The sequence below is a fragment of the Danio rerio genome, chromosome 12 (genome assembly GCF_052040795.2).
Source record: "Danio rerio strain M-AB ecotype USA chromosome 12, GRCz13ab, whole genome shotgun sequence".
Taxonomy (NCBI): Eukaryota; Metazoa; Chordata; class Actinopteri; order Cypriniformes; family Danionidae; genus Danio; species Danio rerio.
Genome location: NC_141032.1, coordinates 35832128 through 35857714, shown reverse-complemented (window position 1 = coordinate 35857714; position 25587 = coordinate 35832128). Strand labels below are relative to the sequence as shown.

General features: G+C 35.5%; 2 protein-coding genes across 9 annotated transcripts in view; both read right to left on the bottom strand.

The window, feature by feature from the left end:
- Positions 1–25587, bottom strand: part of fasn (fatty acid synthase) — a 72783-nt gene that overhangs the window by 39143 nt on the left and 8053 nt on the right. For all 7 annotated transcript variants that reach the window (XR_015504305.1, XR_015504306.1, XR_015504307.1 and 4 more), the window contains exons 2-8: positions 7224–7373; positions 6832–6984; positions 5310–5483; positions 3244–3444; positions 1902–2024; positions 1367–1482; positions 12–146 (exon numbers count right to left, since the gene is read on the bottom strand). Coding sequence is in view for 3 of the 7 variants with exons in the window: in XM_087276566.1 (XP_087132692.1) it covers positions 12–146; positions 1367–1482; positions 1902–2024; positions 3244–3444; positions 5310–5483; positions 6832–6984; positions 7224–7350 (1029 nt within the window). In the remaining 4 variants the exon portion in view is untranslated. The remainder of the gene's footprint in view (positions 1–11; positions 147–1366; positions 1483–1901; positions 2025–3243; positions 3445–5309; positions 5484–6831; positions 6985–7223; positions 7374–25587) is intronic.
- On the bottom strand, positions 10767–24813 carry LOC147841445 (uncharacterized). Of its 2 annotated transcripts, XM_087276569.1 has the most exons (8): positions 24761–24813; positions 23992–24025; positions 23534–23580; positions 16005–18009; positions 15817–15903; positions 12389–12439; positions 12025–12090; positions 10767–11284 (listed from the first exon to the last, which is right to left on the bottom strand). In XM_087276569.1, exons 1-8 carry the CDS (start codon positions 24773–24775, stop codon positions 11070–11072), a joined length of 2520 nt encoding a protein of 839 aa, XP_087132695.1. In that variant the 5' UTR covers positions 24776–24813; the 3' UTR covers positions 10767–11069. The 2 variants fall into 2 exon arrangements, with proteins under 2 accessions (XP_087132695.1, XP_087132696.1); XM_087276570.1 differs by lacking the exons at positions 15817–15903; positions 16005–18009.

Genomic DNA, 25587 nt, shown 5'->3' with positions numbered 1-25587 from the left:
TTTTTATTTACCTTGGCAAGAGCTGCCAATCCAGAGGCAGGCTCCGGGTGTCCCATGTTGGATTTGGTTGAACCAATCAGAAGAGGATCCCTCGGTGACTGACAGAACACGCTCACAATGCCGTTCACTTCCTGAGGATCTCCAACCTGTTTAAGTAAACCGCCATTTTTATCTTCCACAATTTGAAACGCTGCCATGACTATTACTCAATTAATGTATTTACATGCAAAGTACAAGATGTCTGGTTTAAAGTAAGTCACAAAAGTGATTTTATATTAACTGAAAGCCTATTAAATGCAAGTAAAGTGTCTATTTTTATGTTTCGGATAATTTTTAATCAAAAAAGTCAAAGTATATAGTGAAATAATGTTCAAAATGAATGCAAATGAATACATTAGTAATATTATAATCATCTATGCATCATATAAATGCGAAATTGCGTAGATTGAGGGTGACAATCATACATTTGATATGCCTTTTGGTATTTGGTATCTGCTGTATTTGACTAAAGTAATATCACAGTGACTAAAAGACTTTTGGTTAAAATCCTCAACCATAACATCAACAGAGGCATCATGTTACTTCAATAAGCTCTTGTTTGATTTGCCCAGTCCAATTATTATAAGTGATGTCTTTTTGGCTTAAGATATTCAGTTTATAGGGCTAATAAAGTAAGCAGTCTTAAGACATTTTGAAATATTTTTGGTCAGTTTATTCTTAAATTAAAGCATCCTACTCACACCCGTTTAATAGTTTCTAGTAGTCTTGAACACCTTGATTAGTTTGATCAGCCGTGTTTGATTAGGGTTGGAGCAAAACTGTGCAGAGCTTTGGCCCTCCAGGTTTTTCTCTTGTTTCTAATCCAAATGTAAAAAAAAAATCTTATATCAAGAAGCATCTTTTAGAAAGCAAAAGATATTGTCTTGTTTTCAAAAAATAGTATGCCAGAATTTAGTGAGTTTTACCTTAAAACAAGCAAAATCATCTGCCAATGGGGTAGACAAAAAGAAAATCCAGCTTGTTCGCTTCTTATTTTTCATGTTTTAAGGAAAACTCACTCATTTGATTGTCATTTATTATATATTATATAAATTATATTGACATAATTGTTCTGAAACAGGACCATCTTTTTTGCTTGTCTACAAAATTCTTCTTGATTTAAAGTTTTTTAGATATTAGGACTAGAAACAAGACAAATGATAATTTTTTTCCAGTGCAGGATTTAATTTGGTTGCAGAACACACTTGTTACTCCCCTTATTACTGAACCGTGCAAGTACAAAACAGGATTAAGCACTAAATCACGATCTTAAAACCAAATTCCAGTGTGTATGTGGTGATTTGTGCACAACTTCTCTTTGACTAACCTTAGTACCGGTGCCGTGGGCCTCAATGTACTCCACCTGCTCAGGTGAGATGTTGGCCTCCTGGTAAAGAGAACGGACCAGTCTTTGTTGCATCTCACCTGAAGGGAACGTCACACCTGAGAAAAGAGAAGAAACACCACATTCCAGGAAATGAGAACATGTACAGTACAACAGCGGTTATGACATACGCCTTTCTGGAACGCACATGTGAGCCGCATGCAGCACAGATTTTTCTGTCTTCAGTGTAGCAGCACATGACCCATTACAGTAAATGGAGGGATCTGATATCAGTTGATATCAGATGAGATGTTTGCCAGCAATTTCAAACCCGCTCAGCCAAGTGTGATGCCTAAAAACACTGGCGAGTAAAGTGTGGCAGGAGGCACTGGGGGAAAAGCCATCTATGACACTTGGCATGCCAATGTTCATGTAAACGCCAATATCCAGAGGTAAGCAGGTATTAACTGTGTTGATTTCACTCTTGCTGGGGATTTGTGGCAGATTTGACGTATGAGGTAGAAATGGGTGAGTTTACCTTGCTCTTTGTAGCCGTCTGTGTTGTTGCCAGCATTGAGAACCGTGGCATAGATTCTCTTAGCCATTGACTTCTTCGTCAAGAGTACTGCAACAGCAGCCTCTGAGCGACAATACCCATTTCCTAAAGGGTTAAAGAAAATAAAATGGTGTAAATAAAGCCTACAGTTACAAAAAGGAGTGCAAACCTGAAATATAGTCACATACTGTTCCATTGGTGTAGTGTGCTTATTGTGTAAAGCAATATTACTTAAAATGTTCAATACTCAAGTAAACATATTGAATTGGGTTTTAAATCAAAATAGCAATGTGCTCAATGTTTGATTTGTGGTATAACAAAGGAAACAGCACTTGATTAGGGTTTTAAAACCACATTATAACAAAACTGTACAAAACAATGCAAAAAAATGTAACTGTTTTTACTCCCTAGATAACCAGAAGGCACTCACTGAATTAAACATGCCATGTGACAACAATATAGCATAGCACTGCTTAAAAGCTTTCAGCTTAAATGCGAATGTTGCATAATGCATGCTGCTTCATATACTATTTAGTATGGGGTATTCATCATTATGCAACACTAAACACTAAGAAGGCTTAGTTTGTTGATGTTTTAAACCCTAGATGTATAAATACACACACATACAGTAGATTTTTACATTAGCAATAATAAAAAGGAGTCATCTTGAGGATTTTTTTTCTTTTAAACAATAAGATTGTGTTTGAGAAATATTTTTATTAATTTTCAGAAAAAAAATATCACTATTTTAACTTCAGAAGAGTTATGAAACACGTAATAGGTGAAATAATCCTGATTTACAGTTACAGTTTTCTGCAAAAATGCTTTAAATTACAATAATTTTATTTCATTCATTCATTCATTCATTTTCCTTTGGCTGATTTATCAGAGGTCACCACAGCGGAATGAACCATCAACTATTCTGGCATCTGTTTTACACAGCGAAAGGCCTTCCAACCACAACCAGGTACTGGTAAACACCCATAGACACTCACATACACTACGGCCGTAGGAGTTTTTTTGGCCAATAAGCGAACAAGCAATTCTTGTGAATTTTCCCCATGCTGTAGCTTTATATAAAGTTTACATTGAACAAAAAGAACTGGAATACAATAATGGTTCAATTTCTTCAACAATATTTTCTGAAAGATATAAATTCCAAATGGAACTCAAAAAAAAAAAAAAAAAGGATAAGTATCTTCCTAGAGAGCCATATTGTCATTTTTTTGGTGACCAATGTTTGTAAGCCAGATTTATTTTATAGCTTCCTGTGCCGGCAAAAAAAAAGCAGCAGACAAAAAAGCAGTGATGCATGCAATCTCACCTGAGGCATCAAATGACTTGCAGGTTCCTTCAGGACTGAGCATGCCCAGTTTCATGAACTGCACTGAGGTGTTGGGCTTGAGCAGCAGGTTCACTCCGCCAATGAGTGCGGCATCACATTGGCCATGGCGAATAGCATTGAAGGCGTTTTCCAGTGCCAGCAGACTAGAGGAACACGCTGTGTCAATGGCTGTGCTGGGACCTGAATGTTCACAGTACATCAAACAAAACAGTTAATAACCCTTGTGTATTGTTCAAACTGATTTTGTTATGTTGGTGGCTGTTTTTGCCCCATTTACTTCCATTATAACATTGTTCCATTTGACATTTTTTGATTACAAAGCCAAGACAACATTATCATGCATTCTTGATTGTTAGTGGTTTTTTCTGTAGAGGTAAGAGGTGTCATTTTAACTGCTGATCAGTTGGCAGCATTAACCCTTCAGATAGGCCTATGCAAAAAAAAAAAAAGTATCTAGTTTTATTATAGTTCTATTGAGTAAAATAGCAGATTATAGTGTGTGCATAAATACACTATTTTTAGCAGCTTATTAGGATTTTCTCAGACATATCTCAGCACAAAGGTCTCTTGCTCACACATTACACTACCTGACAAAAGTCATGTCGCCTATCCAAGTTTTAGGAACAACAAATAAAACCTTGACTTCTAGTTGATCATTTGGTATCAGAAGTGGTGAAACAAAATAAGTGTGAAGGTTATACTTATTTTACCACAAAATATGTTCATGTCTTGATTTTTAATTAAGGTCTGAATTTGTTTAGACAAAAGTCTTGTCACTTGATAGAAATACTGTACAGTATAGAATATAAAGTCATGGTGCAGTGAAAAAATAATGAATATTGTGTGTGACTCCCATGAGCTTGGAGGACTGCATCCATACATCTCTACAATGACTCAGATAACTTTTTAATAAAGTCATCTGAAATGGCAAAGAAAGCGTTCTTACAGGATTCCGAGAGTTCATCAAGATTCTTTGAATTCATCTTCAAGGCCTCCTTCTTCATCTTATCCCAGACATGCTCAATAATGTTCATATCTGGTGAATGGGCTGGCCAATCCTGGAGCATCTTAACATTCTTTGTTTTCAGGAACTTTGATGTGGTGGATGAAGTATGAGGAGTGCTCTCCTGCTGAAGAATTTTTCCTCTCCTGTGGTTTGTAATGTAACGGGCAGCACAAATTTTTCTTTCTTCAGGCTGTTGATGCTACAATCCACAGCAAATCTCTCGCACGCCCCCATACTGAGCGTAACACACTGAGCGTATTTTTTTTGCATTACCAATCTTGATTTCTGTGAGAATCTTGGGTTCATGCAGGTTCCAATAGGTCTTCAGCGGTATTTGTGATGATTATGATGCACTTCAACAGATGATTACTTGGAAAAATCTACCTTCTGCCACTTTTCAAATGATCAACTAGAAGTCAAGTTATTATTTGTTGCTCTTACAACTGGTATCAATGACAAAACTTTTGCCAGGTAGTGTATACTCCATATAGAAGTCAGAAACTAAGCTTGTTTTTGCACTGGAACTGATGATCAACAGTAAAATTGACCTCTTCCCAACAGGGAAAAACCAGCAACAATCAAGAATGCATGATAATATGTAGTCATGTATTGTTGTTGTTTTTATTATTGTCTCAATCTGTTTTTCCAACATATAAAAAAACAAATTGGCATTAAATATCAATCCATTTGCTGAGAAACAGAAAAAGTTGTGGTCAATTTAAGATTCAAAATCACCCCAGTGTGGATGAAAAATTTTAACCAGCACACAGGGTTAATGGCTGATATATTGAATCACATTGTGGAAGAATATGCAAGTAATCCATCTCAACTGGTTGCATCAGTTTTACATGAGAGTATGAGTCAAGTTACACCAGTGAAAGACGTGATTGTGTTATGAGTCACTTATTTAAATCACCTCACACGACACATCACACCATACTGACAGAGCGACGATGACACGGTCGTTCAAAACTTTCTGACAACATAATTCTCCCACAGAAAGAATGGAGTCAGTAATTAACTTGTAATGTTTGCATACCATTGAAATCAAAGAAGTAGGACAAGCGGTTGGCAAACATGGCTCGCTGGCATCCTGTCATGCTGTATCCCAGCAGCTCCTCCGGGTCTTTACTGAAGGCCTCTCCTGCCTCTGAGCCGCTCACTCCAATGTAGACGCCAGTTTTGCTGCCACGCATGGACACCGGGTTTATGCCTAAAATCAAGAATGACAATGGGTTTGTACAATGGTTTTGTACATTTATAGATGCAGGTATTTGTATTACTTTGGTCATGTAGAGCCAAGAAATGGTTTATACTTTTATTTAGGGAAAATACTGTAGACTATATTAATATACCATATACTGAAGTTCCTTACCCTAGCCAAAGAACCATTTATTGGATTAAAAACACAGAATTGTGTAGAAAAATAAATAAATAAATTGTATTGATCAGGGTTTTTTAAAGACATTAAGTCCATTATGAATGAAATTGTAGACTCATAAAGGGCTCAACGCTATGTAATTTGTCAAATGGCCCAGATGGAAAAGATTTTTATTTGCCCTAAAAAACTATACTTTAATAATACAATAATAATTTTTTTTTTTTTAAACTTATTTTAGATATTGTGTAAAAACAAGCAAGCTCTACTTGTGTCCAAACACTTTTTCCCCAACATAAACAAAAAAAAAATGAACAAATGTTTTAAAAACAATGGACACACCAACAATGTGTCCAAGTCGGTGTGCTTAGCAGTAAATACATAGAGCACTTTTAAACAAATGTTACTGTAAGGAAAATAATAAACTATTATGGTAAATAGAGTTAAAATTACCTTTTAAAATTGGTGTTGATGGCCAGATTGGGTAGCAATACATGAACAAAGAAAAATTAGGATGTTTAAAAACTATGTAAGATCTACAACACAATATTTTAGCAAATTTAAGGCCTACAATTTAAATTTTGGGATTTAAGACATTTCAAGACCCCACGGACAGCCTGATTTATGAATGCAAAGTTAAGTTTTAAGCAGCTGTTGCATTCTTTAGGGTCACATACACCGTAAAAAGCAATTAGTTGACTTAAGTGAGTAAAGCTGGCATTTTTATAAAAATTAAGTTGAGTCAACTTAACAGCTCCAAGTTACAATGGGTTCACTTACATTGTTTATTAAATAAAGTCAACTTGTTGCTTTTAGGGCAATTAGTATACTCGCTTCAAGTAACTAAACACTTTTTACAGTGTAATCCTTCCGAAATCATTCTTATATACTGATTTCTTATCTTCATCTTGCATTGCTAAATATTTTTGGGACACAATTATGCATATTTTTACCACCATATAAGTATAAATACCTTTAAATATAAATTCTTTTTATTCAGAAAGATGTTTTCTGAATAAAAATTACTGACTAAACTTTTAAATGTAGTATGCGAAAAATATGATATGAGTGGTAAAACATGAGGCATAATATATCCAGATATTTTTTTCTTCCTTTCAGCCGATTATTTTATCTATTGTATTTTGCAACAAGACCGAAATGAAACATGGCATCTGATACTGACCTCCATCAACGATGGCCTCGTACGATATCTCTAGCATAAGCCTGAGCTGTGGGTCCATGGTGTGGGCCTGTTTGGGATGCACGCCAAAGAAGGCTGCGTCAAATCTGTCGATTTCTTTTAGTTTTCCATTTCTTCTGGGAAGGCCATACAGACCTAGAATTTTAAAAAAGAAGAAAAAAAGGAATCAAAAGAGCTCTCTACTCAACAGCCTAAGCTTGCTTGTGCTTTAGCACATGAATGAGAGTATTAGCTTGGTGCCAACAGAGAGAAGAGAGACGGGTCCTTCATAAGACCCAAAAAGCCAGACAGACAAGAAAAGCACAGAATGGCAGCCAGGGAGACCTCAGGAGCAGCATTTGCAATCAAAATCATGTCAATTCAGTCAGCCATACCTGGTTTCCACCGCCTGTCGTCTTCTGTGACCATGTCCACTCCATTGAAAAGGTTCTGCCAAAATTCTTCCAAATTGTTCGACTCAGGAAGGCGACCTGAAATTCCAGCTATAACGATATCCTCCATGTCTAAATGAATACTTCTTGAATCTAAAGGAAAAAAAAACAATAATAAATAACGTGGTCAGTCAGTGCTCTGAAATCTTCAAAATAAATAGGCATTATTAATGCGAGATACTGCAGGCGAAAATACAGTTTTTCATCTGAAAAAAATATGACCACATCACACCAGTTTGCGCTCTTTGCACTGGTTGCCTGTGCACTATCATGTCACTTTTAAAATTCTTCTCTTGATTTTTAAATGGCCTGGCTCCTTCCTACCTGTCAGACCTGTTGACTGAACGTCAGCCTGGTCAGTCTCTTCGGTCATCTAACCAGAGACTATTATATATCCCAGAGTCGAGGCTGAAATGCAGGGGTGATCGAGCTTTCGTAGTAGCCGATCCTACCTTGTGGAATGCTCTACCCCTCTTTATTAGGTCTATATCATCTCTGTCTGTTTTTAAATCTAGGTTGAAAACTTCCCTCTTTGATTTGGCAATTTATCAGCGAAATTTTTTGTTTTTTAGCTATAATAACTATAAGTGAGAATTGTTTGTTTTATCTATAATTTTATACTTGTTCTTTGTGATTTTGTATTGTTAAGCACATTGGTAAACCTTTGGTTGTGTATCAGTGTTATATAAATAAAATTGACATTGACATGTACTTGTCAATTTTAACATTTTGGCTGTTCATAAAATGCCTTTTTAAAAATAGAATACAAGGAGAACATCTAAAATGCATCTTTCTCACACTTTATTGATTTTATCTGCAGATTTCAAAAGCAATGCATATTTGTAAGGGCTGTTTTCTCAAAAGTAGTTTTGTCTCCCACACTGAGCCTTAAATCTCCCCTTACATACACCAAACTTTACCGTTGTTTTTTTTTTTTTTTTTCATATTTCTTAGTGCTGGGCAAAGATGAATTGCATCCAAAATAAAGATTTGTTTTGACATAATATACGTGTGTATTATATACAGTAAATGTGATAGAAACAAAATATAGATTACAAACATTGTTACTTGGATATTTTAATTTAGATAAAATTTCATACACCAATATATACTTTATATCTGAATATAAACCAACATTTGCTCAAAGATATGCATTCATGTGTGTATTTATATATACATAATATACAGTATGTGTGTGTACGCGGTCTATTATGTCAAAACAAACTTTTATTTTAGATACATTTTAGCACAGAACTAATATTTATATTCTGAAGATTTTTATAAAGGGATACGTTCATACTAAATTTGACTGTCAAAATTCCCTCTGTAAAACCCTTTGACTGTAATATGTACAAAAAAAAAAAAGAAACAAGAAGATTGTGCAAGAAATGCATGAAAATTTAAACCTAATATTTCAGAGAGCTTGCAATACAATTTCTTTTGGTTTCAATTCTTAGAGCAATTCACCAACTAGGGGGAAAAGGGGATAAATATTAGTTCTTTTAACTCCATTCACTAAGAACTGTGCACATGCGAGAGTGTTATTAATTTAAATCTGCGTTGGGGTCACAGAGTTGCTGCAAGTGTAAATGCAAGGCAGGACAGTGAGCTTGGGGAGGCGTGGCCTGGAAAGCTGGACACTTTTGTTCTGGTTTCAGGGTCAGAGCACTCAAAGCGACAGAATGGATGGGATTCCTGCTCATTCAATGCAATCAAAAAGCAGCGACAAGTACAAAGTGTCCCTCTGTTCTACTTTCCTCCTAGCACAAAGGAAAGCTCATTTTAACTAGTTGGACCACATAAATGCCACCATCAAAATATGCCAAGAGAGAAATTGTCTCATCTTACTGTACGCCATGAGGGCTGATATATTTTGCAAAACAAGCACGAGATAGATTAATTTGAAAGTAAATTTAAAAATGTGAAATTTAAAAATATCAAATGCAGGCAAAGTGTTTAATGTTTCATCATTTTACTTAGAATTAATGTAAACAGAATAAAGTATAAGAATATATAAATTTAGAAACAATTTTGCATGAGCATTCAGCATGACAGACATCAATACAAATTAACATACCTTTTCTAACCATTATATAAAAAAAAAAGGAATAAGTGATTTGTTTGGGTAGTTTGTTAGGGCCGTTTATCACAACTTAGATTACACACAGCCTGAATGAGTTGTAAAAGACATCAGTGGCAGGTAATTCAGAAGAAATTATCCATCATAAATCAATTAACTTAGCTATGATTGTCTAAATAAACACAACGAAAGGGAAAGACTTTACTGAGACTTGCAAGCAGCTTTTTATGTTTATTCCTACCTGGAAAAAAAGAAAAAATAAATAAACAAAAATAAATAAAATAATAATAATAATAATTAAATGAATGTATTGTTTGCTTTTTTTTTTGCAAAGCTTGTTTAATTTCTGTCTATTTCTCACACAAAACTATTACATCTTATAAATATTTAGGTTTCTGGCTTGATGATTAGTTGACTACTTATAGTTATGAAAGAAGAAATTCACATTAATAGCCTTTAAAAAAAACAGAGACCAATATTAGCTTTTTATTTTTGTTTAACAAAAATGTTTCTCCTTCTGAGCTCAAAAACGTCTAGTTAAGAGTACATTTCTATCAGTAGTGAATTATGAAGATATACTGAACATGCACAAATCTCTGAATGCTTTAAATAAATTGGATATTGTTTATCATAGTGCCTTATGATTTGTCATTGGTTCAGGAGTACACACACACACACACACACACACACACACACACACACACACACACACACACACACACACACACACACACACACACACACACACACACACACACACATACTTGTTTTTGTGCCCCATGGGGACTTGTGACTAGAAGGTTACATATGGGGACAGCAATTTCTAAATACAATTAAGCCATAATTTCAACTCATATGTGTCCAGGGGATTTTTCTATCATAAAAACAATAATTTTTTATCAAGAATTCTGAAGTTTAAAAAAATGAATTTTTGTCAGGTTTTTCTATTCTTGTGGGGACGTCGCTATTTTGTCTTACCACAAGGAACCACCAGGTGTCAATATGACATACCAGTATATTATCATATTTTTATAATAAGTCACTGTAAGACTACAAATTACATTTAGACAACTATTAAAGAGTTATTTATAAGGGAAAATTGTGTGCATTTATATTTTATTGAATTTTACTTTTATCTTGCATTCTCTGTTTATTCTATGTTATATTACAATAGACCATTTCTAAGGGTGTAAACAGAAAAAAGTCTTAGCTTTTTTAATAAAATAAAATGTTTATCCTGCTCAGTTGTACACATATGTTGTTTTAATGTGCATTTAAATAATGTATGAGCATCTTGGCATTCTATCAAGCATTTCTTTTATTAGATATTCTGAGATACGCATAAAAATTAACGGAGACATAGCCAAATTTACGAGAATGTAAAAACTCAATACAACTCGGAAGTGTTTTAGTGTTTTAAACATTTATTTAAATTTTAACGTGAAAGTTTTAGTATACTGCTCTTTAAGCAGATGCATGTTGAGTTTGCTTAAACAAGATTCACATACATGTTGCCTTTAACAAAGACAAAACTGGTGAAGGCCCTTTTACATTTTTTTGCTTTAACGAAATCAAACTTGCTTTCAACAATCATGAAAAAAAAACAGTGGTGAAGGCCCTTTCACCTACCTCTCACATTTTTTTAAGTAATATATTTTCTTTCTTCCGGCAAACACGAAAAAAAATAATTAGATGAAGGTCCTTACCTTTCACAATTTTTTCTTTAGGGAATCAATGCGATTTTTTACATAAAATTTCACCCCCTCCCAACTTCTACTTTGAAGTGCTGCTGGGGAACTTTCGATACAGTTCATGCACTGGGCTTTACCAGGAACCTTTCCAGACATTATGAATTCCATCATTGTCTTCTCCACGGCCTTGATCTCCTCCACAGACCACCTTCTTCGCTCGTTTTGTGAAGATCCTAAATAAAATTTAAAACATAATTAGTGAAAAAAAGACTTAAAGACCAAATAAAACTAATTCATGGTCTTCAGTGTGTCTCATTGTTTTTAAAGTTGTATACACATTTTTGCTAAAATTTAGTTGATGGCTGACAATCTGTCATGTTTACATCACCCAGCAATAAAAGGAAAAAAATGCTTGCAATTAGTCACCATGTAAGTTTAACTATTCTCATAAATTACAGCAAGATGTCTAAAATTTTTAGTTAATAGTTATTTGTGAGCTTATGCATGCAGGCCACTTTTCATATGCTAACGAATATGTTATGCTATCAAAAATCAGATAATTTCAGAAACTGATTTTTATTTGTTTACATTCAAATCAGTTAAGCAGCTGCAAAGAAAACCACATTTACATAAGATTCTAAGGTTTGACAGATCAAAAGCAGTAGCTAAAAATGACTAATTATGACTTTTTTACTGTACTGTACCTGCAAATGCAGCACTTTTTTGTGATTCTGCATCAACTTTGTGAGTCAACAACATGATTTAAGGCTTTAATTAAACAGTATATGTAATATTACTGCTGCCCCTATATAAAAGTGCCCGCAGTATGGAGCAGGCAGTATTGATTGAATTCATGGATAATGACTAGAAGGAAATCCGTTTGTGACGTCTACCTTGCATGTACATGAATAAACTTTAGAAGAAAAACAGAAAGGGCAACTTATTTCAGAAGACATTTTAAAAAACAGCTTACTCTTTGTTCTGTGCGGTTCCGGCAAGTCCTTGCTAGTCGGCTGCAGTTTTTTAGGATTCTTGCCTCCTACAAACATACGAGTACAACTGAGAACATTATTCAGTAATGGCACAGAATACCTACTAAGTAAATTACCAGTAAATGTGTCACACATGTATTTAAGAAAATATTAGCAGTCGAAACAAAACATATTTTCACTTCATCCTCAGGATATAAAAATATATAATATAGAACATATAGAATAGAAAAATAATGAAAGCAAGTAAAGGGCAAATCATAAAAGCAGTGCACAGAATGAATTTTATTCACAATTATAACAACGTCAGAAGTTTTTAAAGCATCTTTTTTATTTAAATCTCATTACCTTTGGATGGTTCTTGGTGTTGTCCAACCTCAGCAGACTTCTTTGATTTCTCTGAAAAACAATACATCTCTTTTAGCACAAGATTTTTCAATAATAACTCCTAAATACCAATATCAGACCGTTGTCACAGCCACCTCCCCAACCTGAATCCCAGTACACCTGACCACAGTTCCCTAATAACTGATTAATTACACCCCTCATCAGTTTCCTTTATAAGCAATTACTCTGCACTTACCCATTGCTACTTACCTGTTATTGTCAACACATTTGTTCATTTCGCTAACCAATCCTTCAAAGCTTTCAGTATGGCCACAGAAGCACTCTCGACCTCCAAACATTTATTCTGTTTCCACCCAGGTTCATCCACCATTGGCAATTTCACTCACCAGACTTTGACAGTAGCTAGTGGGTGGAACGAGACCGTGCTCATTAGAACCTATCAACAAAGCTTGAACCCAAACATTCGTTCTGCTATTATGATGTACAACACCATTGAGTAATGGTGTCTGCCTATTGCCTATTCCAATCACTATCTGCTTGCCATATCTCCAACGCCACTCACGAGCTTGCCTCCTATGCTGCCTGTACTCCGGTACCAGATCTCTTGCAAGTGTACCTTACCCACGTCTCAAGCACAGAAGCTGAATGCCACCTACCTGCTGAAGTATGTTTATTCTGCGCTGCCCCTGGACATTTATTCATAGACTGCCTCATCAAGCCCCACGTCCAGTGTTGAATCCTGATACCCAAATCATGTCAGTGGTCGCATCAGAGTATTCTGCATTACAGGATGTCTTTAGTAAATGGGCAACCCCTTATCTTCCATCTCATCAGACATGGGACTGCACTATCCAGCTGCTGCCTAGAGCACAAGGCTATGGAGGAGTGTGTGGAGGACTTAATCATCAATCTCATTGCCTGCTTCCAGGTTCTTCTTTGTGGGCAAAAACAATGGAAGTCTCCATTATTGCATTACATTTACATTTTACATTTAGTCATTTAGCAGATGCTTTTATCCAAAGCGACTTACAAATGAGGACAAGGAAGCAACTTACACAACTATAAGAGCAACAGTGAATAAGTGCTGTAGGCAAGTTTCAGGTCTGTAAAGAAAGTATAAGAAGCAAGAATATTAGTAATTTTTTTTTTTTAATTAGTGGAGGAGCCAGAGAGGCAATTGCAGATTAGTAAGGAAGGTGGAGACTAAATAGTTGAGTTTTTAGTGGTTTCTTGATGACAGCGAGTGACTCTGCTGTTCTGATGCAGTTAGGGAGTTCATTCCACCAACTGGGCAGATTGAACGCGAGAGCTCGGGAAAGTGATTTCTTTCCTCTTTGGGATGGAACCACGAGGCGACGTTCATTCACAGAACGCAAGTTTCTAGAGGGCACATACATCTGCAGAAGTGAGAGCAGATAAGAAGGGGCAAAGCCAGAGGTCGCTTTGTAAGCAAACATCAGAGCTTTGAATTTGATGCGAGCAGCAACTGGCAGCCAGTGCAAACAGATGAGCAGTGGAGTGACATGTGCTCTTTTAGCTTCATTAAAGACCACTCGTGCTGCTGCATTCTGAAGCAGCTGAAGAGCATTAAATACCACACACTGAACTCCCAGGTAGTCCAGTTGCCTTACTTACCGACTGGAAGATGTAAAAGACAGCTTTCGTCAACCCTTTTGGTACTGCAAGTACCAGGTCATGCTGTATGTACTCTCCATCTTCCCAGCCATCTTTCATTATGCAAGGTGTTTTGTGAGTTCCTCCATTGTTTTGTTATTGTCTATATTGAAGACATCCTGATTAACTCCCTTAACTTGGCCAAATAGTGCCAGCACATCACAGCGGTCTTATAACATCTTTGCCTACAAACCCTTCTGTGCACAGATGACAACCTACTGGGACATCCAGGCAGTAGAAGACCCTCTGGCTCCTGCAAGCTTGGTATTGGTGGCACAGTGGATGCCAGTGGCCAAAGATGTCATCAGCTCCATCCGTCCCCAACATCACATAAGGGTATCAGGAGCCTCCTCTGGAGAAGACTGTAATCTCAGGCAGTCACCACAGCCACCTTCCCCACCTGAATCCTAATCAATCCGATCAAAATCCCCTGCTTACATTTTTATCGCACCTCTGCGCTCCCTCATCAGTTCCTTTTATTAACAGTCACTCTGCTCTTACCCAGAGTTTGATCTACGGTTCACACCAATGAACTTACCTGACTCACCCATTGCTACTTACCTGTTTGCTGTTGTTGGTTCTTTGTGTCCTGGTGCCTTTGTCTCCTGGTCTCATTGTTTTCTGTGTTCTCCTAGATTAATACCACTACCTGCACACAAAGACTCTAAAATAAGCAACAGGCCAATAATGATTACCTGCTCCACTCAGTGCGATGTTCAGACCTAACTTTGTTAACCGCATCAGCTAAACTCTCCCACTCTATTTTTTTCTTTTGTTATTAATTCTGGAGGACAAACTTGCAAATAAAACAGTTTTTCTCTGGTCTACCTCCGAAAACAGCACCTCACATTCACATTCTGTTCAAAGTTCCTCTTTTTGCTTCATTTTGCCGTTACTTTTTCGTTGGGTTTTGCCAAAGTAGAGTCATTAGCATATTCATACGGGGGAGGAGGCAGGGAGGGGTTTTGTTCTCGTGCATGTTGCGCTCAGTTTCACGTTCATTCAGATGTACAAACAGAATATGCGCGAGATTTGGCGTACGCAGTGTTTCATACATCTGAATTTTTTTCTGTGTTTTAGTATGATTTCCACGCAAGTCTTCGTACATGAGGCCCCTGGTCTCTTGATTTATCCTGTCTCCAGTCTCACTGTGTGCATGACTACAGCAATGACACCCAGTTTTTTTTCCCAAGTAATGTGTACCATTTTCCACCTTTCCCATCATTTCCCTTCAGTTGAAGAACATTGAGAATTTAATAAGATCATAACTAATGAGAATGTTTAAAATAATAATTTTAATTGTCACTTATTGTGCTGTGTGCTTTAAGAATATGTTGTCCTTAATGTTTTTTTTCGGGACTAAAAGCAAGCTGAAAAGAAAAGTGAATGATGTGTGTAAACAGCAGAAGTGATATCCTCCATGTTTAGGCGAACACACTTTCACTTTCATGCAATGAAGATAATGCACAGAGGAAAGATGACTGTGGAGCTGCATTTTTCACTGGTGTCTAAACACCAAGAGCTGTATGATAAACACAACAGCAACAACAATGTCAGCAGGAGGACATTATTATGGAGAGTAGCAAACATGATTTAATCCTGAGTTTCATTTCACTTTTCTTCCATGACATGTACAAGCCTTAACACTGACAATACATGACAATAAACCATACATTTGCTTTTATTTTACTATGTTTGTGGTCATTATTCCTTGCTAAGCACAAAACAAATAACACACATTACACATACAGTACCTGCTGAATTTGAAGGTGAGGCACCATTTCCAGTTGACTCAATCTCATTTTCAGACTCGGATCCATCACTGTCCAGCAAAAGTTTCTCTATAACAGACAAAATTATTAGGCAACAACTTTTGAATAACATTCAACAATTGTCTATAACTAATGCTGGTGTTCCCGGTAATAACCCGGGAATACTTTACCTTGGGGATCAATCTGGATTTCATCCAAATTCTGTCCTTTAAACTGTGAAAGCTGTCCTCGTTCCATGGCCATCAAGACTTTGCTAATTTTTGCTAGCTGCAATGTGCCTTCAGGAAGTCTGTAATATTGCCTGTGGACCCTGATGTCATGCCCTAAAAAATCTGCGAGGTTATCCATTTCATTCTCTTTTAAGTTTAGCACCTTGGACATAGTGGCCATGTGCTTTCGCAGTTTGGTGGAGGACAATGCCTCGGGGTGCTTTGCTCCACAGCTTTTTGCTATGTTACGAATTACGTCAGATCCTCTGAAGAAAGTGAGAGCTTGGGGTCTTCCGAACATAAAGACGTTCTCATCTGGCACATCACAGCTGCGGCGAGTCTTCACCAACAACTCCATTGAGACGACCATATCAGGAGTGAGTAAAATGGGGACTTTTCTGCCACGTTTTCCTCGGACTTCGATTCTTTGAAAATGACTACAAAGTGACTTCTCTAGATCGGACAGAGCAAGCTCAACATCCGGATGAGTTGAGGATGTGTCCCTTAATGTAAACGAATTAAGTGACATCTTAGACACCTCTCCTTCCCTTCTTCGATTAAATAGTATCACCTGACAAAGCGTGACTTTGGCAAGTTCTGCCCAGTGCTTCATACTTTGTTCTTCCTCAAGTCTTGCTTGATATGCCTTACTTTGGCAGTCAAGATACTGATGCATTTTCTTCACATCTTCCGCAAACGGAAGAAGCTGTGGACAGTTCCATTTAACTTCACTCAAATTACGAAGGGCCTGGGATGACACACACTCACTCCATTTAGTGTCACATATTTGCTTGAAGGCTTGCACGTTGCTAAGACTATTCTTATCATCTGCCATCATGGCATCACACTCAATAATGCTGGCCATCTTCTTGAGGTTGTGCCCTAACTTCAGTGCTAAAGATGGTGTTTTAAATGTGCTTGTCTCTTCGTTCAAGCCAGCTACACTGTGAACTGCTTGAATAACATAAGGGAAATTAGCTGGAATAAAGAAATCAGACACCTCCTTCAGCTTACCATTTTTTTTCCCTTCGAGGACAAGACGTCCAGTTTCACGCATTTTTTGCCTGATGTATTCATGCTTTGTAACATCATGGCCATGCTTATTGAAGAGATGTTGCCCTAATTTCAGTATGATTTTCTCTTTGCGGACAACATGGGTTATCTCATCGTCATGCATATCAAGCACCATTTTCCAAAACCTTTCACTTATACTGTCTGGAACAGGTTCAGCATATGAGCAAAGTGACTGAACACGAGTTTTCCCTGGTTTCATTTTGTTAATTTTCTGGCTCAGCTGGCATCTTTGCATATGCCGCCATAGCGATTTTCTCTTCAGATACGCTGAACAGTTAATGCAGTGCAAATAATCACTTGCATTTACTGGTGCAGTGGATTGTTGTTTAGGAATCACCGTTCCTCTTCCTTCACTGAGTACCTGAGCGTTATGACATCGGTTCCCCTTATTCCTTAACAAACTCAGCTGTATTTTTCGCTCTTTAGAGCCTTTCGGAAAAGCAATCGCTCTTGCCACCTCTGGCTTATCTTTATGTTTAGACTCTAGGTGACGTGCGATTTTACTGAATGGTTTGAAGCAGAAAAGGCAGTAAAACTTTTTGTTATATAGTCTGGCTCCATCTTTTTTTTTTTTGAGCATCATGACATTCACATTAAGATTATTGGGTGAATGTGATTCTTCATGTTCTCCTGATGAAGAAGATTGAAGTGAACTGTCCTGTTTGTCAGATGCAGAGGATTGTGAAGGAGACGCACGTCTTTTTTTACATGCTGGAACATTTGAAGTTGACTTTACCTTTTTCTTATTATTACTTATCTTTTTTACTAAACTCTCTACTTTTTCTGAAGTGTTACTGTCAGACTCTTCAGTATCTGGCACGTAATCATCCTCACTGATATCTGATCTTGATGAAGATTCTTCTGAAGCATAACCAAGTATTTTCTTGTTAAGCTACAAATAAAAGCCACAAGTTAGAAATCAGAAGTGACAAGACCAACGACATCTTAAAATTATGTGTATATCTGCAGCCACTGAATCGCTGGTAGTCATGACAGGCTACCAGTTTGTAACATTTTAAAAATATATATCTTATTTTGTGCTAAAAAGAAAAAACTGTGTTTTCAACCTTTTGAGGCTAAGTAAATAGAAAACAAATACAATTTTTGGGGTAAACTATAACTGTGGCTCACTGTCTAGACTGCATACTAAACACAGTGCTGAAATCTGGCACAGGTGCTCTAGTGCATGCTAACACACTACCAAATTTGGGGGCCAATTGCTGACTAGAGAGCACTGCAAACTGAAAATAACAAGTTTTGATGGCATGGTGAAAACACAAATCATACTTAACATAAGACTCACCAATCAAATTAAATCATTTAACACAACTAACCTTTGTTTTACACTTTGAAATCAAAAAATAAATTTTCTCGCGTTCCTCATTTAAAGTTTTTGTATACGCCTTCATATAAAAAATATTTAAATGCGTGTATGTGTGTGTGAGAGATCGACGAACGAGTGCTCACTTCACTGCTCTGCAGATGCTGTGAACGGCTGGGTATATTTATTTTGGAGATAATATAAAATATGTTACGTACATACGTTGCTGCTGTTACGTACAAATTACGTATCAACTCAACACAATAATATCATATTACATCTAGACAAAATAGCCTAAGCTATATTAAATTAATTTAAAGAAATATTGTATATAATAAAAACATTAAATAAATAAACCAATATAAAATAAAAGCTATATCAATTTAGGTATATATAATACAAATAAATTAAACGGTTTCAAGCCATTTTTAACTTTCATTTTACAAAGGCCTATCTGGAAAAAAATATATTTTCTAAAAACAATAAACAATGGAGGAGTTTTGAAATATTATTTATAAAGTATTTGGAGATGATGATATTAATCAAATCGTGCAAACAGAGCATTTTTGGGTGAGCGAAAGCAAAACTACCTTCTTCTTGTTTTATATTATGGCTGGTGCGCTCGGTCATCCCTCTGTTAGTGGCGAGACCACTCGATGCACGATGCCAGCAGTCGGCCAGCGAGTAAACTAATATAATGAATAAATATACATAGGCCTATGCGTATACATCATTTAATGCATTTAATAGGTTCGCATTCTGCACTGCGAGTCATTGGCCTGACAGTGGAAACGCGACATAATTTCAGCCTCACTGCTCAAGCTCTCTGACTATTGGCTCAGCCCGGCCCGATAAAAGCCCTGGCTCGCACTAGCCCAACAGTGGAAATGTATGGAGCTAGATTTGTTTCTTTATTATTCAATCAAAAATATTTAGTTTTAAAGTAAAATTAAGTATGTTGTAATTAAAGAATTAAAGATTTCAAATAAAAAACACGTTTAATTTAAAAAAATTGGCCAATGATAATAAAATATTTTGGATTGCAAAAATAAACACTTGTCCTATTATGCAGTTACCACAATTTTCATTGCATACTCATTAATTTTGCTCTCTTTTCTGCTGTCTTTTATTGCACATGTAGAATCTTTGCTTGCAGGTTGAAAGATTTTGCTTGTGAGTTGAAAAGTTTTGAACCCTTAAATGCCGGGGTTAAATTTGTGTCTTTATTACTCAAACAAACATATGAAGTTTGACCAAAACTAGGTAGAATGCAATTAAAAAATTAAAGATTTGAAATAATAAAAAAACATTTATTTAAAAAAATTCACACTGCAAAAAATAAACTATTGCCATGTTATGCGGTTACCACCAGATTAATGCACTGTGTGCTCATTCATTTTGCTTTCGGTTTTGTTTAATTTTTTGCGAATCTAAAATTTTTGCTTTTGAGTTGAAAAGTTTTGTGAGTTGAAAACTGCAGCTCAGTGGGCGGGATCTTCTGAAACACCTTATTCTATTAGTCATCTTGATTGAGGTCACAGATTGGCCACGCCCATTACATTTTCACGCGGTTGGAATGGACTGCCTTGCCTTCTGTGACAGGAGCGAGCTATGGCGAGCAGCAGGTCTTCTTCAAGGTAGGTTAACTGAAACTGTATAATAACTTGTGTATTACCATACATATTTCCCATCTAAATATGTTACGACTGCTAGTATTAAACTCTGTCTAGTCAGTGATATTTTTGAATTCTCTCGATAAACTAACATTAGCTGTCGGCCATCAGTACTGTACAGTTGTAAAGGGCAACGCAAGGCCAGTGTATTTTGGAAAATATACATTGATGTATTATTAAAGTCAGGCTTTTTGTCTGTAGATGATGGCCAGGTGTACAGTAGGTCTGCAAACAGACTGGGATACATTCTCGGCAACCATTAATCTTCAGTCAGTTTCCAGACAAAAGCTACTGTCTCTTTGAACTGGAGCATCATATTTATTCTCCACTGTTAGAAAATGTAGTAACTCAGTGTATGTATATTTCATTACAAACGTGACAAATATTTATTTCGTATATTTCGTTTCGCATATAAATGTTAGTTCATACATTAGTTAACTTGAATTAATTATGAACAGGATATCTGTTAAGCAATAATTAATCTTTGTTAATGTTAACTAAACATATTAATGCATAAGTTAAAAAATGATGGTGAACGAGTTTGTTTAGCATAAACTTTGGTAACGTTAACTTAGTCATGTTCTATTGTATCTCCTTATATTAACAGCTTGATGCAATTAGCCAATGTTTATGGACAAATACAATAATGTATTTGTTCACTGACTAGATAACATAACTAAATAAACAGCATTTATTCAGTAATACTACATTTTTGTTAACGGAAACTTATACAAATAGCAATGTTACTTAATGCAGCAAATACTGAACAGCTCACATTGTTCAACAGGCATGTCATTCATGTTTGTAGACTTTTTACTAACATGATTTATCTCTAGCAAAGCATTAGTTGAGGGAATTAGGAACATTGTTGTAAAATGTGCACTACTTCAACACGCTACATTTGTAAACTGACTTACCACTAACCCAACATTATAACTGATGTGTTACTAACATCTTTGGGTTTATTACAAAGCAGTAATTAATGATTTTACTGGATATATATATATCAGGAACAATTATGTTAGTAAAGAATTAACGTTGGAGAGGTGCACACTTCATAATAAGCTTTCTGATTTCCTTAAAAAATGCTCAGTTACTGAGTGATAAACCATGTTAGTAAAGAGTTTGCAAATGTTAGTAACACAATATACAATGTTGAAGTCGTTTTGAAAAGTAACAGGGCAGTTTGCAGGTGATCTTCGCTATATAATTTGTTTAGGCATTATTGCAAATATTTGGTCTTTAAAGGAACTGGTATAAATCAGTTGTAAAGTAAAAATGTATTTATAAAACAACAATACATAGACACGAGAGATATGTGGATTATAAATATTACATTAATCAGAACAATTTTCTCATCTGTTTCTTCAATTTATCCTTACAGGTTGATCACTCAGTCTTAGCGGGCGTAAAACATCTGCTTTGACTCCTCCAATGTCCACATCTGCGCTGACTTCACAGACGTTTACATCTACACTGTCTTAAATCAACGAATCAACATCCACAATGATTCCACAGGCGTCTCCATCTGCATTGTCTACTTAGACATCAACATCTGCACTGACTGACCAGACATTTATTCACTAAACTCTTCAATCACCACCTGATGTGTGTTGAATTATTTTCTGGAATTGTGTCGGATTTGGACAATAGTAGATTTTGACTTTTTATAAGTGATTTTAAATATATTTTTTATACATTTATTGTTTCCCTTTCTGGAATTTATTTTGCATTGAAGAAATATAAATGTTTTATTTTATTTTATTAATTCAGCTAAAATATTTCCCAGCTGTAGCTTTTAATAACAAAAATACTGTTACATAAATGGTATAATACACTTTACTGCAGTATAGTAAAGCACTATAGCATGTGTCTGTATAAATTATATTTTTATGTGGAAGATATGTGTAGAAGATACATTTATTTAGTAGTGCATTTGCCAACATATACGTATTTTTTATACGGTATACGGTTTAAGTAATAATACAGTAGTAGTAGGGATGTTAAAAAATGCCTGTCAGCTATAATTTAACATAAAATCGTGGCAGCGACCTAAATCTACCTTTTAAAAATGAGTTTACAGTCCATCTCATGTATATATATATTACGTTTTCACGCGATTGTACTGGACTCCTTTAGTGACCAGAGCGAGCAACAGGTCTTCTTCAAGGTAAGTATAATAACTTGTATATTACCATCCACATTTTCCTAAACTCTGTCTAGTCAGTGATATTGATGAATACTCTCGATTGACTAACATTAGATGAAATATGTGCAAGATATATATATATATATATTAGAGATATAAGATATATATATATATATATATATATATATATATATATATATATATATATATATATATATATATATATATATATATATATAAATAAAACAATACATGTGTTCAAAAGTATGTGCACAGCTGAGACGTGCACAACTGTGTTCTCCATCGCATCTGCATCCAGATTATATTGGTGGACTTACAGCTAATCTGACTAGACAGAGTTTAATACTAGCAGTCGTAACATATTTAGATGGGAAATATGTATGGTAATACACAAGATATTATACAGTTTCAGTTAACCTACCTTAAAGAAGACCTGCTGCTCGCCATAGCTCGCTCCTGTCACAGAAGGCAAGGCAGTCCATTCCAACCGCGTGAAAATGTAATGGGCGTGGCCAATCTGTGACCTCAATCAAGATGACTAATAGAATAAGGTGTTTCAGAAGATCCCGCCCACTGAGCTGCAGTTTTCAACTCACAAAACTTTTCAACTCAAAAGCAAAAATTTTAGATTCGCAAAAAATTAAACAAAACCGAAAGCAAAATAAATGAGCACACAGTGCATTAATCTGGTGGTAACCGCATAACATGGCAATAGTTTATTTTTTGCAGTGTGAATTTTTTTAAATAAATGTTTTTTTATTATTTTAAATCTTTAATTTTTTAATTGCATTCTACCTAGTTTTGGTCAAACTTCATATGTTTGTTTGAGTAATAAAGACACAAATTTAACCCCGGCATTTAAGGGTTCAAAACTTTTCAACTCACAAGCAAAATATTTCAACCTGCAAGCAAAGATTCTACATGTGCAATAAAAGACAGCAGAAAAGAGAGCAAAATTAATGAGTATGCAATGAAAATTGTGGTAACTGCATAATAGCACAAGTGTTTATTTTTGCAATCCAAAATATTTTATTATCATTGGCCAATTTTTTTAAATTAAACGTGTTTTTTATTTGAAATCTTTAATTTTTTAATTACAACATACTTAATTTTACTTTAAAACTAAATATTTTTGATTGAATAATAAAAAAACAAATCTAGCTCCATAGAAATGCGGCTAATGACTTGTGATGGCTTTGGAGAGTTTAGATGTTGAAAAATACAGTTCTATGAATCACTAGTGGCTGCTTACCTTTGTCTCTTCTTTAGCACAAGCTGTCACCTCATCCACTGCAAATTCTGTCACAGATGACAGGAATGTTATTCAGGTTGACAATGAACAATGCCAATATGGCTGTTCATACTAAAGTAAAACATTCCTTTCAGTAAAACTTCAATACATTTTTGGTTTGTTTCCTTGTACTAGTTACAGTTCTAAAACCCTTAAAATAAATATCACTATAGGATAACAAATCCAGAAGACTTAGCAAAAGCCTTATCAACAACACACAGAACACTTAAAAATAATGTCTATGTTTAGTTAACCATTAAAATAATGCACGATTATGCTGGATATTTCTTTTTTTTAAAGGTTGTGCTCTAACAAAGTTAAACTCAGGTTAGTCTGGCTCAAAAAGTGGAGTATGATTCTTATATGTAAGGATTATTTTGAGTACTAGCTAACAGGACAATTCATGATCTTAACTTTACCTGTGCATCCAGAGTATCTGTCACTTTTATCGTCCTGCAAGCACAAGTGTGATAATCAGTCAAACATCATGCTCTAACATTACCTTATACTGTCATTACAACTGCAATACTGTAGTATAATTTGACAATAATTAAATATTCAACACTGTGAAATAAGACTAGACATATTCATGACATTTGACTGAAAATTAGCATTTTTTTAATCTAGAAAACTCCCTTATAAAACTAGAAATATTGTACTGAATTAATTTAAATTGTCTCTTGCATTACTGAAGAACAACATTCCTATTTTTGTGGATAAAGTAAATAGATTTTGCCTTGCCAGAGGCCTGCTGCACGTGCAGGCCGCTAACGTTAACAATAACAACAATGATCAAAACATCTTGGTAAAAATATGCAGTCTGGCAAGAACATGAATTCAAACAATATTTCAAAAGTAAACGAAGATTATACGTAAATGTACGCAAATACAATAAACGTTTAATGTACAGTTAAATTGCAAAATCTCTTAGCAATTCCAGCGTTTGGCTTAAAACGCGATCGTAAGAATCTAACTTTAACGTTACAGTTAAAGTTACCCTAACTAATATTATTGTCAGTTTGATACATTAATCTGTACTTTCTGCAAAGCAGCTTCGAGATTATGCCGATTATCAAAAGCGCTTGAGACATAAAATAACGCGATTTTTATGATATAATATAGTTGCAAACAATACATAAACATAAACATTCGCATATATTGAAGTGATCGTACAAATCATAAACTTACCTGTCCTTCAGACATGTTGACGTCTTCGCGCCTTTACTCACAGCATCCTCTCTGACCCTGTCCTGCTGTGTCGCAGGTGTGTGTGTGGGGGGGAGGGGATGGTCGCGGTGGGGACGCAAAATCTCCGGTCACGTGTAATGTCACACTCCCGCGCTGCTTTAGCGCGGGTCGCCGACTGAACCGCGGTCTGGCGCATGCATACACAGCGGATGGCCTTCAGCAGCAATCCAGCACTGACAGCTCTAATGTGTCAGTCGAACTTTTACTCGAAATTATTCAGCTTATTACCCGAACATATTTGCTCTAACTAAATAAATGCATTATGGTTAAAGGGAATTTTAATAGCTTAACGAAAAAAAAGTTATAATTAAGATACAAAGAACCCCCTTATTATTAAATGCTGTATTCTGACAACACATAAATAAATGGATCCCATTTAGAACTATTAAATAATTCACAAAAAAAATTTCATTAACTATTACAAACACTTGTAATAAATAAAGGCATTCAATCCTGCTGTCAGGGTGTAAATAATACAACATGTGTTTTATTATGTTTCCATTCATTCATTCATTCATGTTTAGTCCCTGATTGGGGTCGCCATAGCGGAATAAACTGCCATTATGTGTCCATTATGTTTTATTATAATACCAACATTTGGTAATTTAACATTTTGGACCACATAAATGTATTAGATGTGATGCATTGACCATGCACACCTACATACATCCATTACTTTATTATTAAAAGGGAATAAACTACTGTTTATTGCAACTTATCTGAACATCATTATCAAAACTCTTTAATATGTCCAGTCAATTTAATAT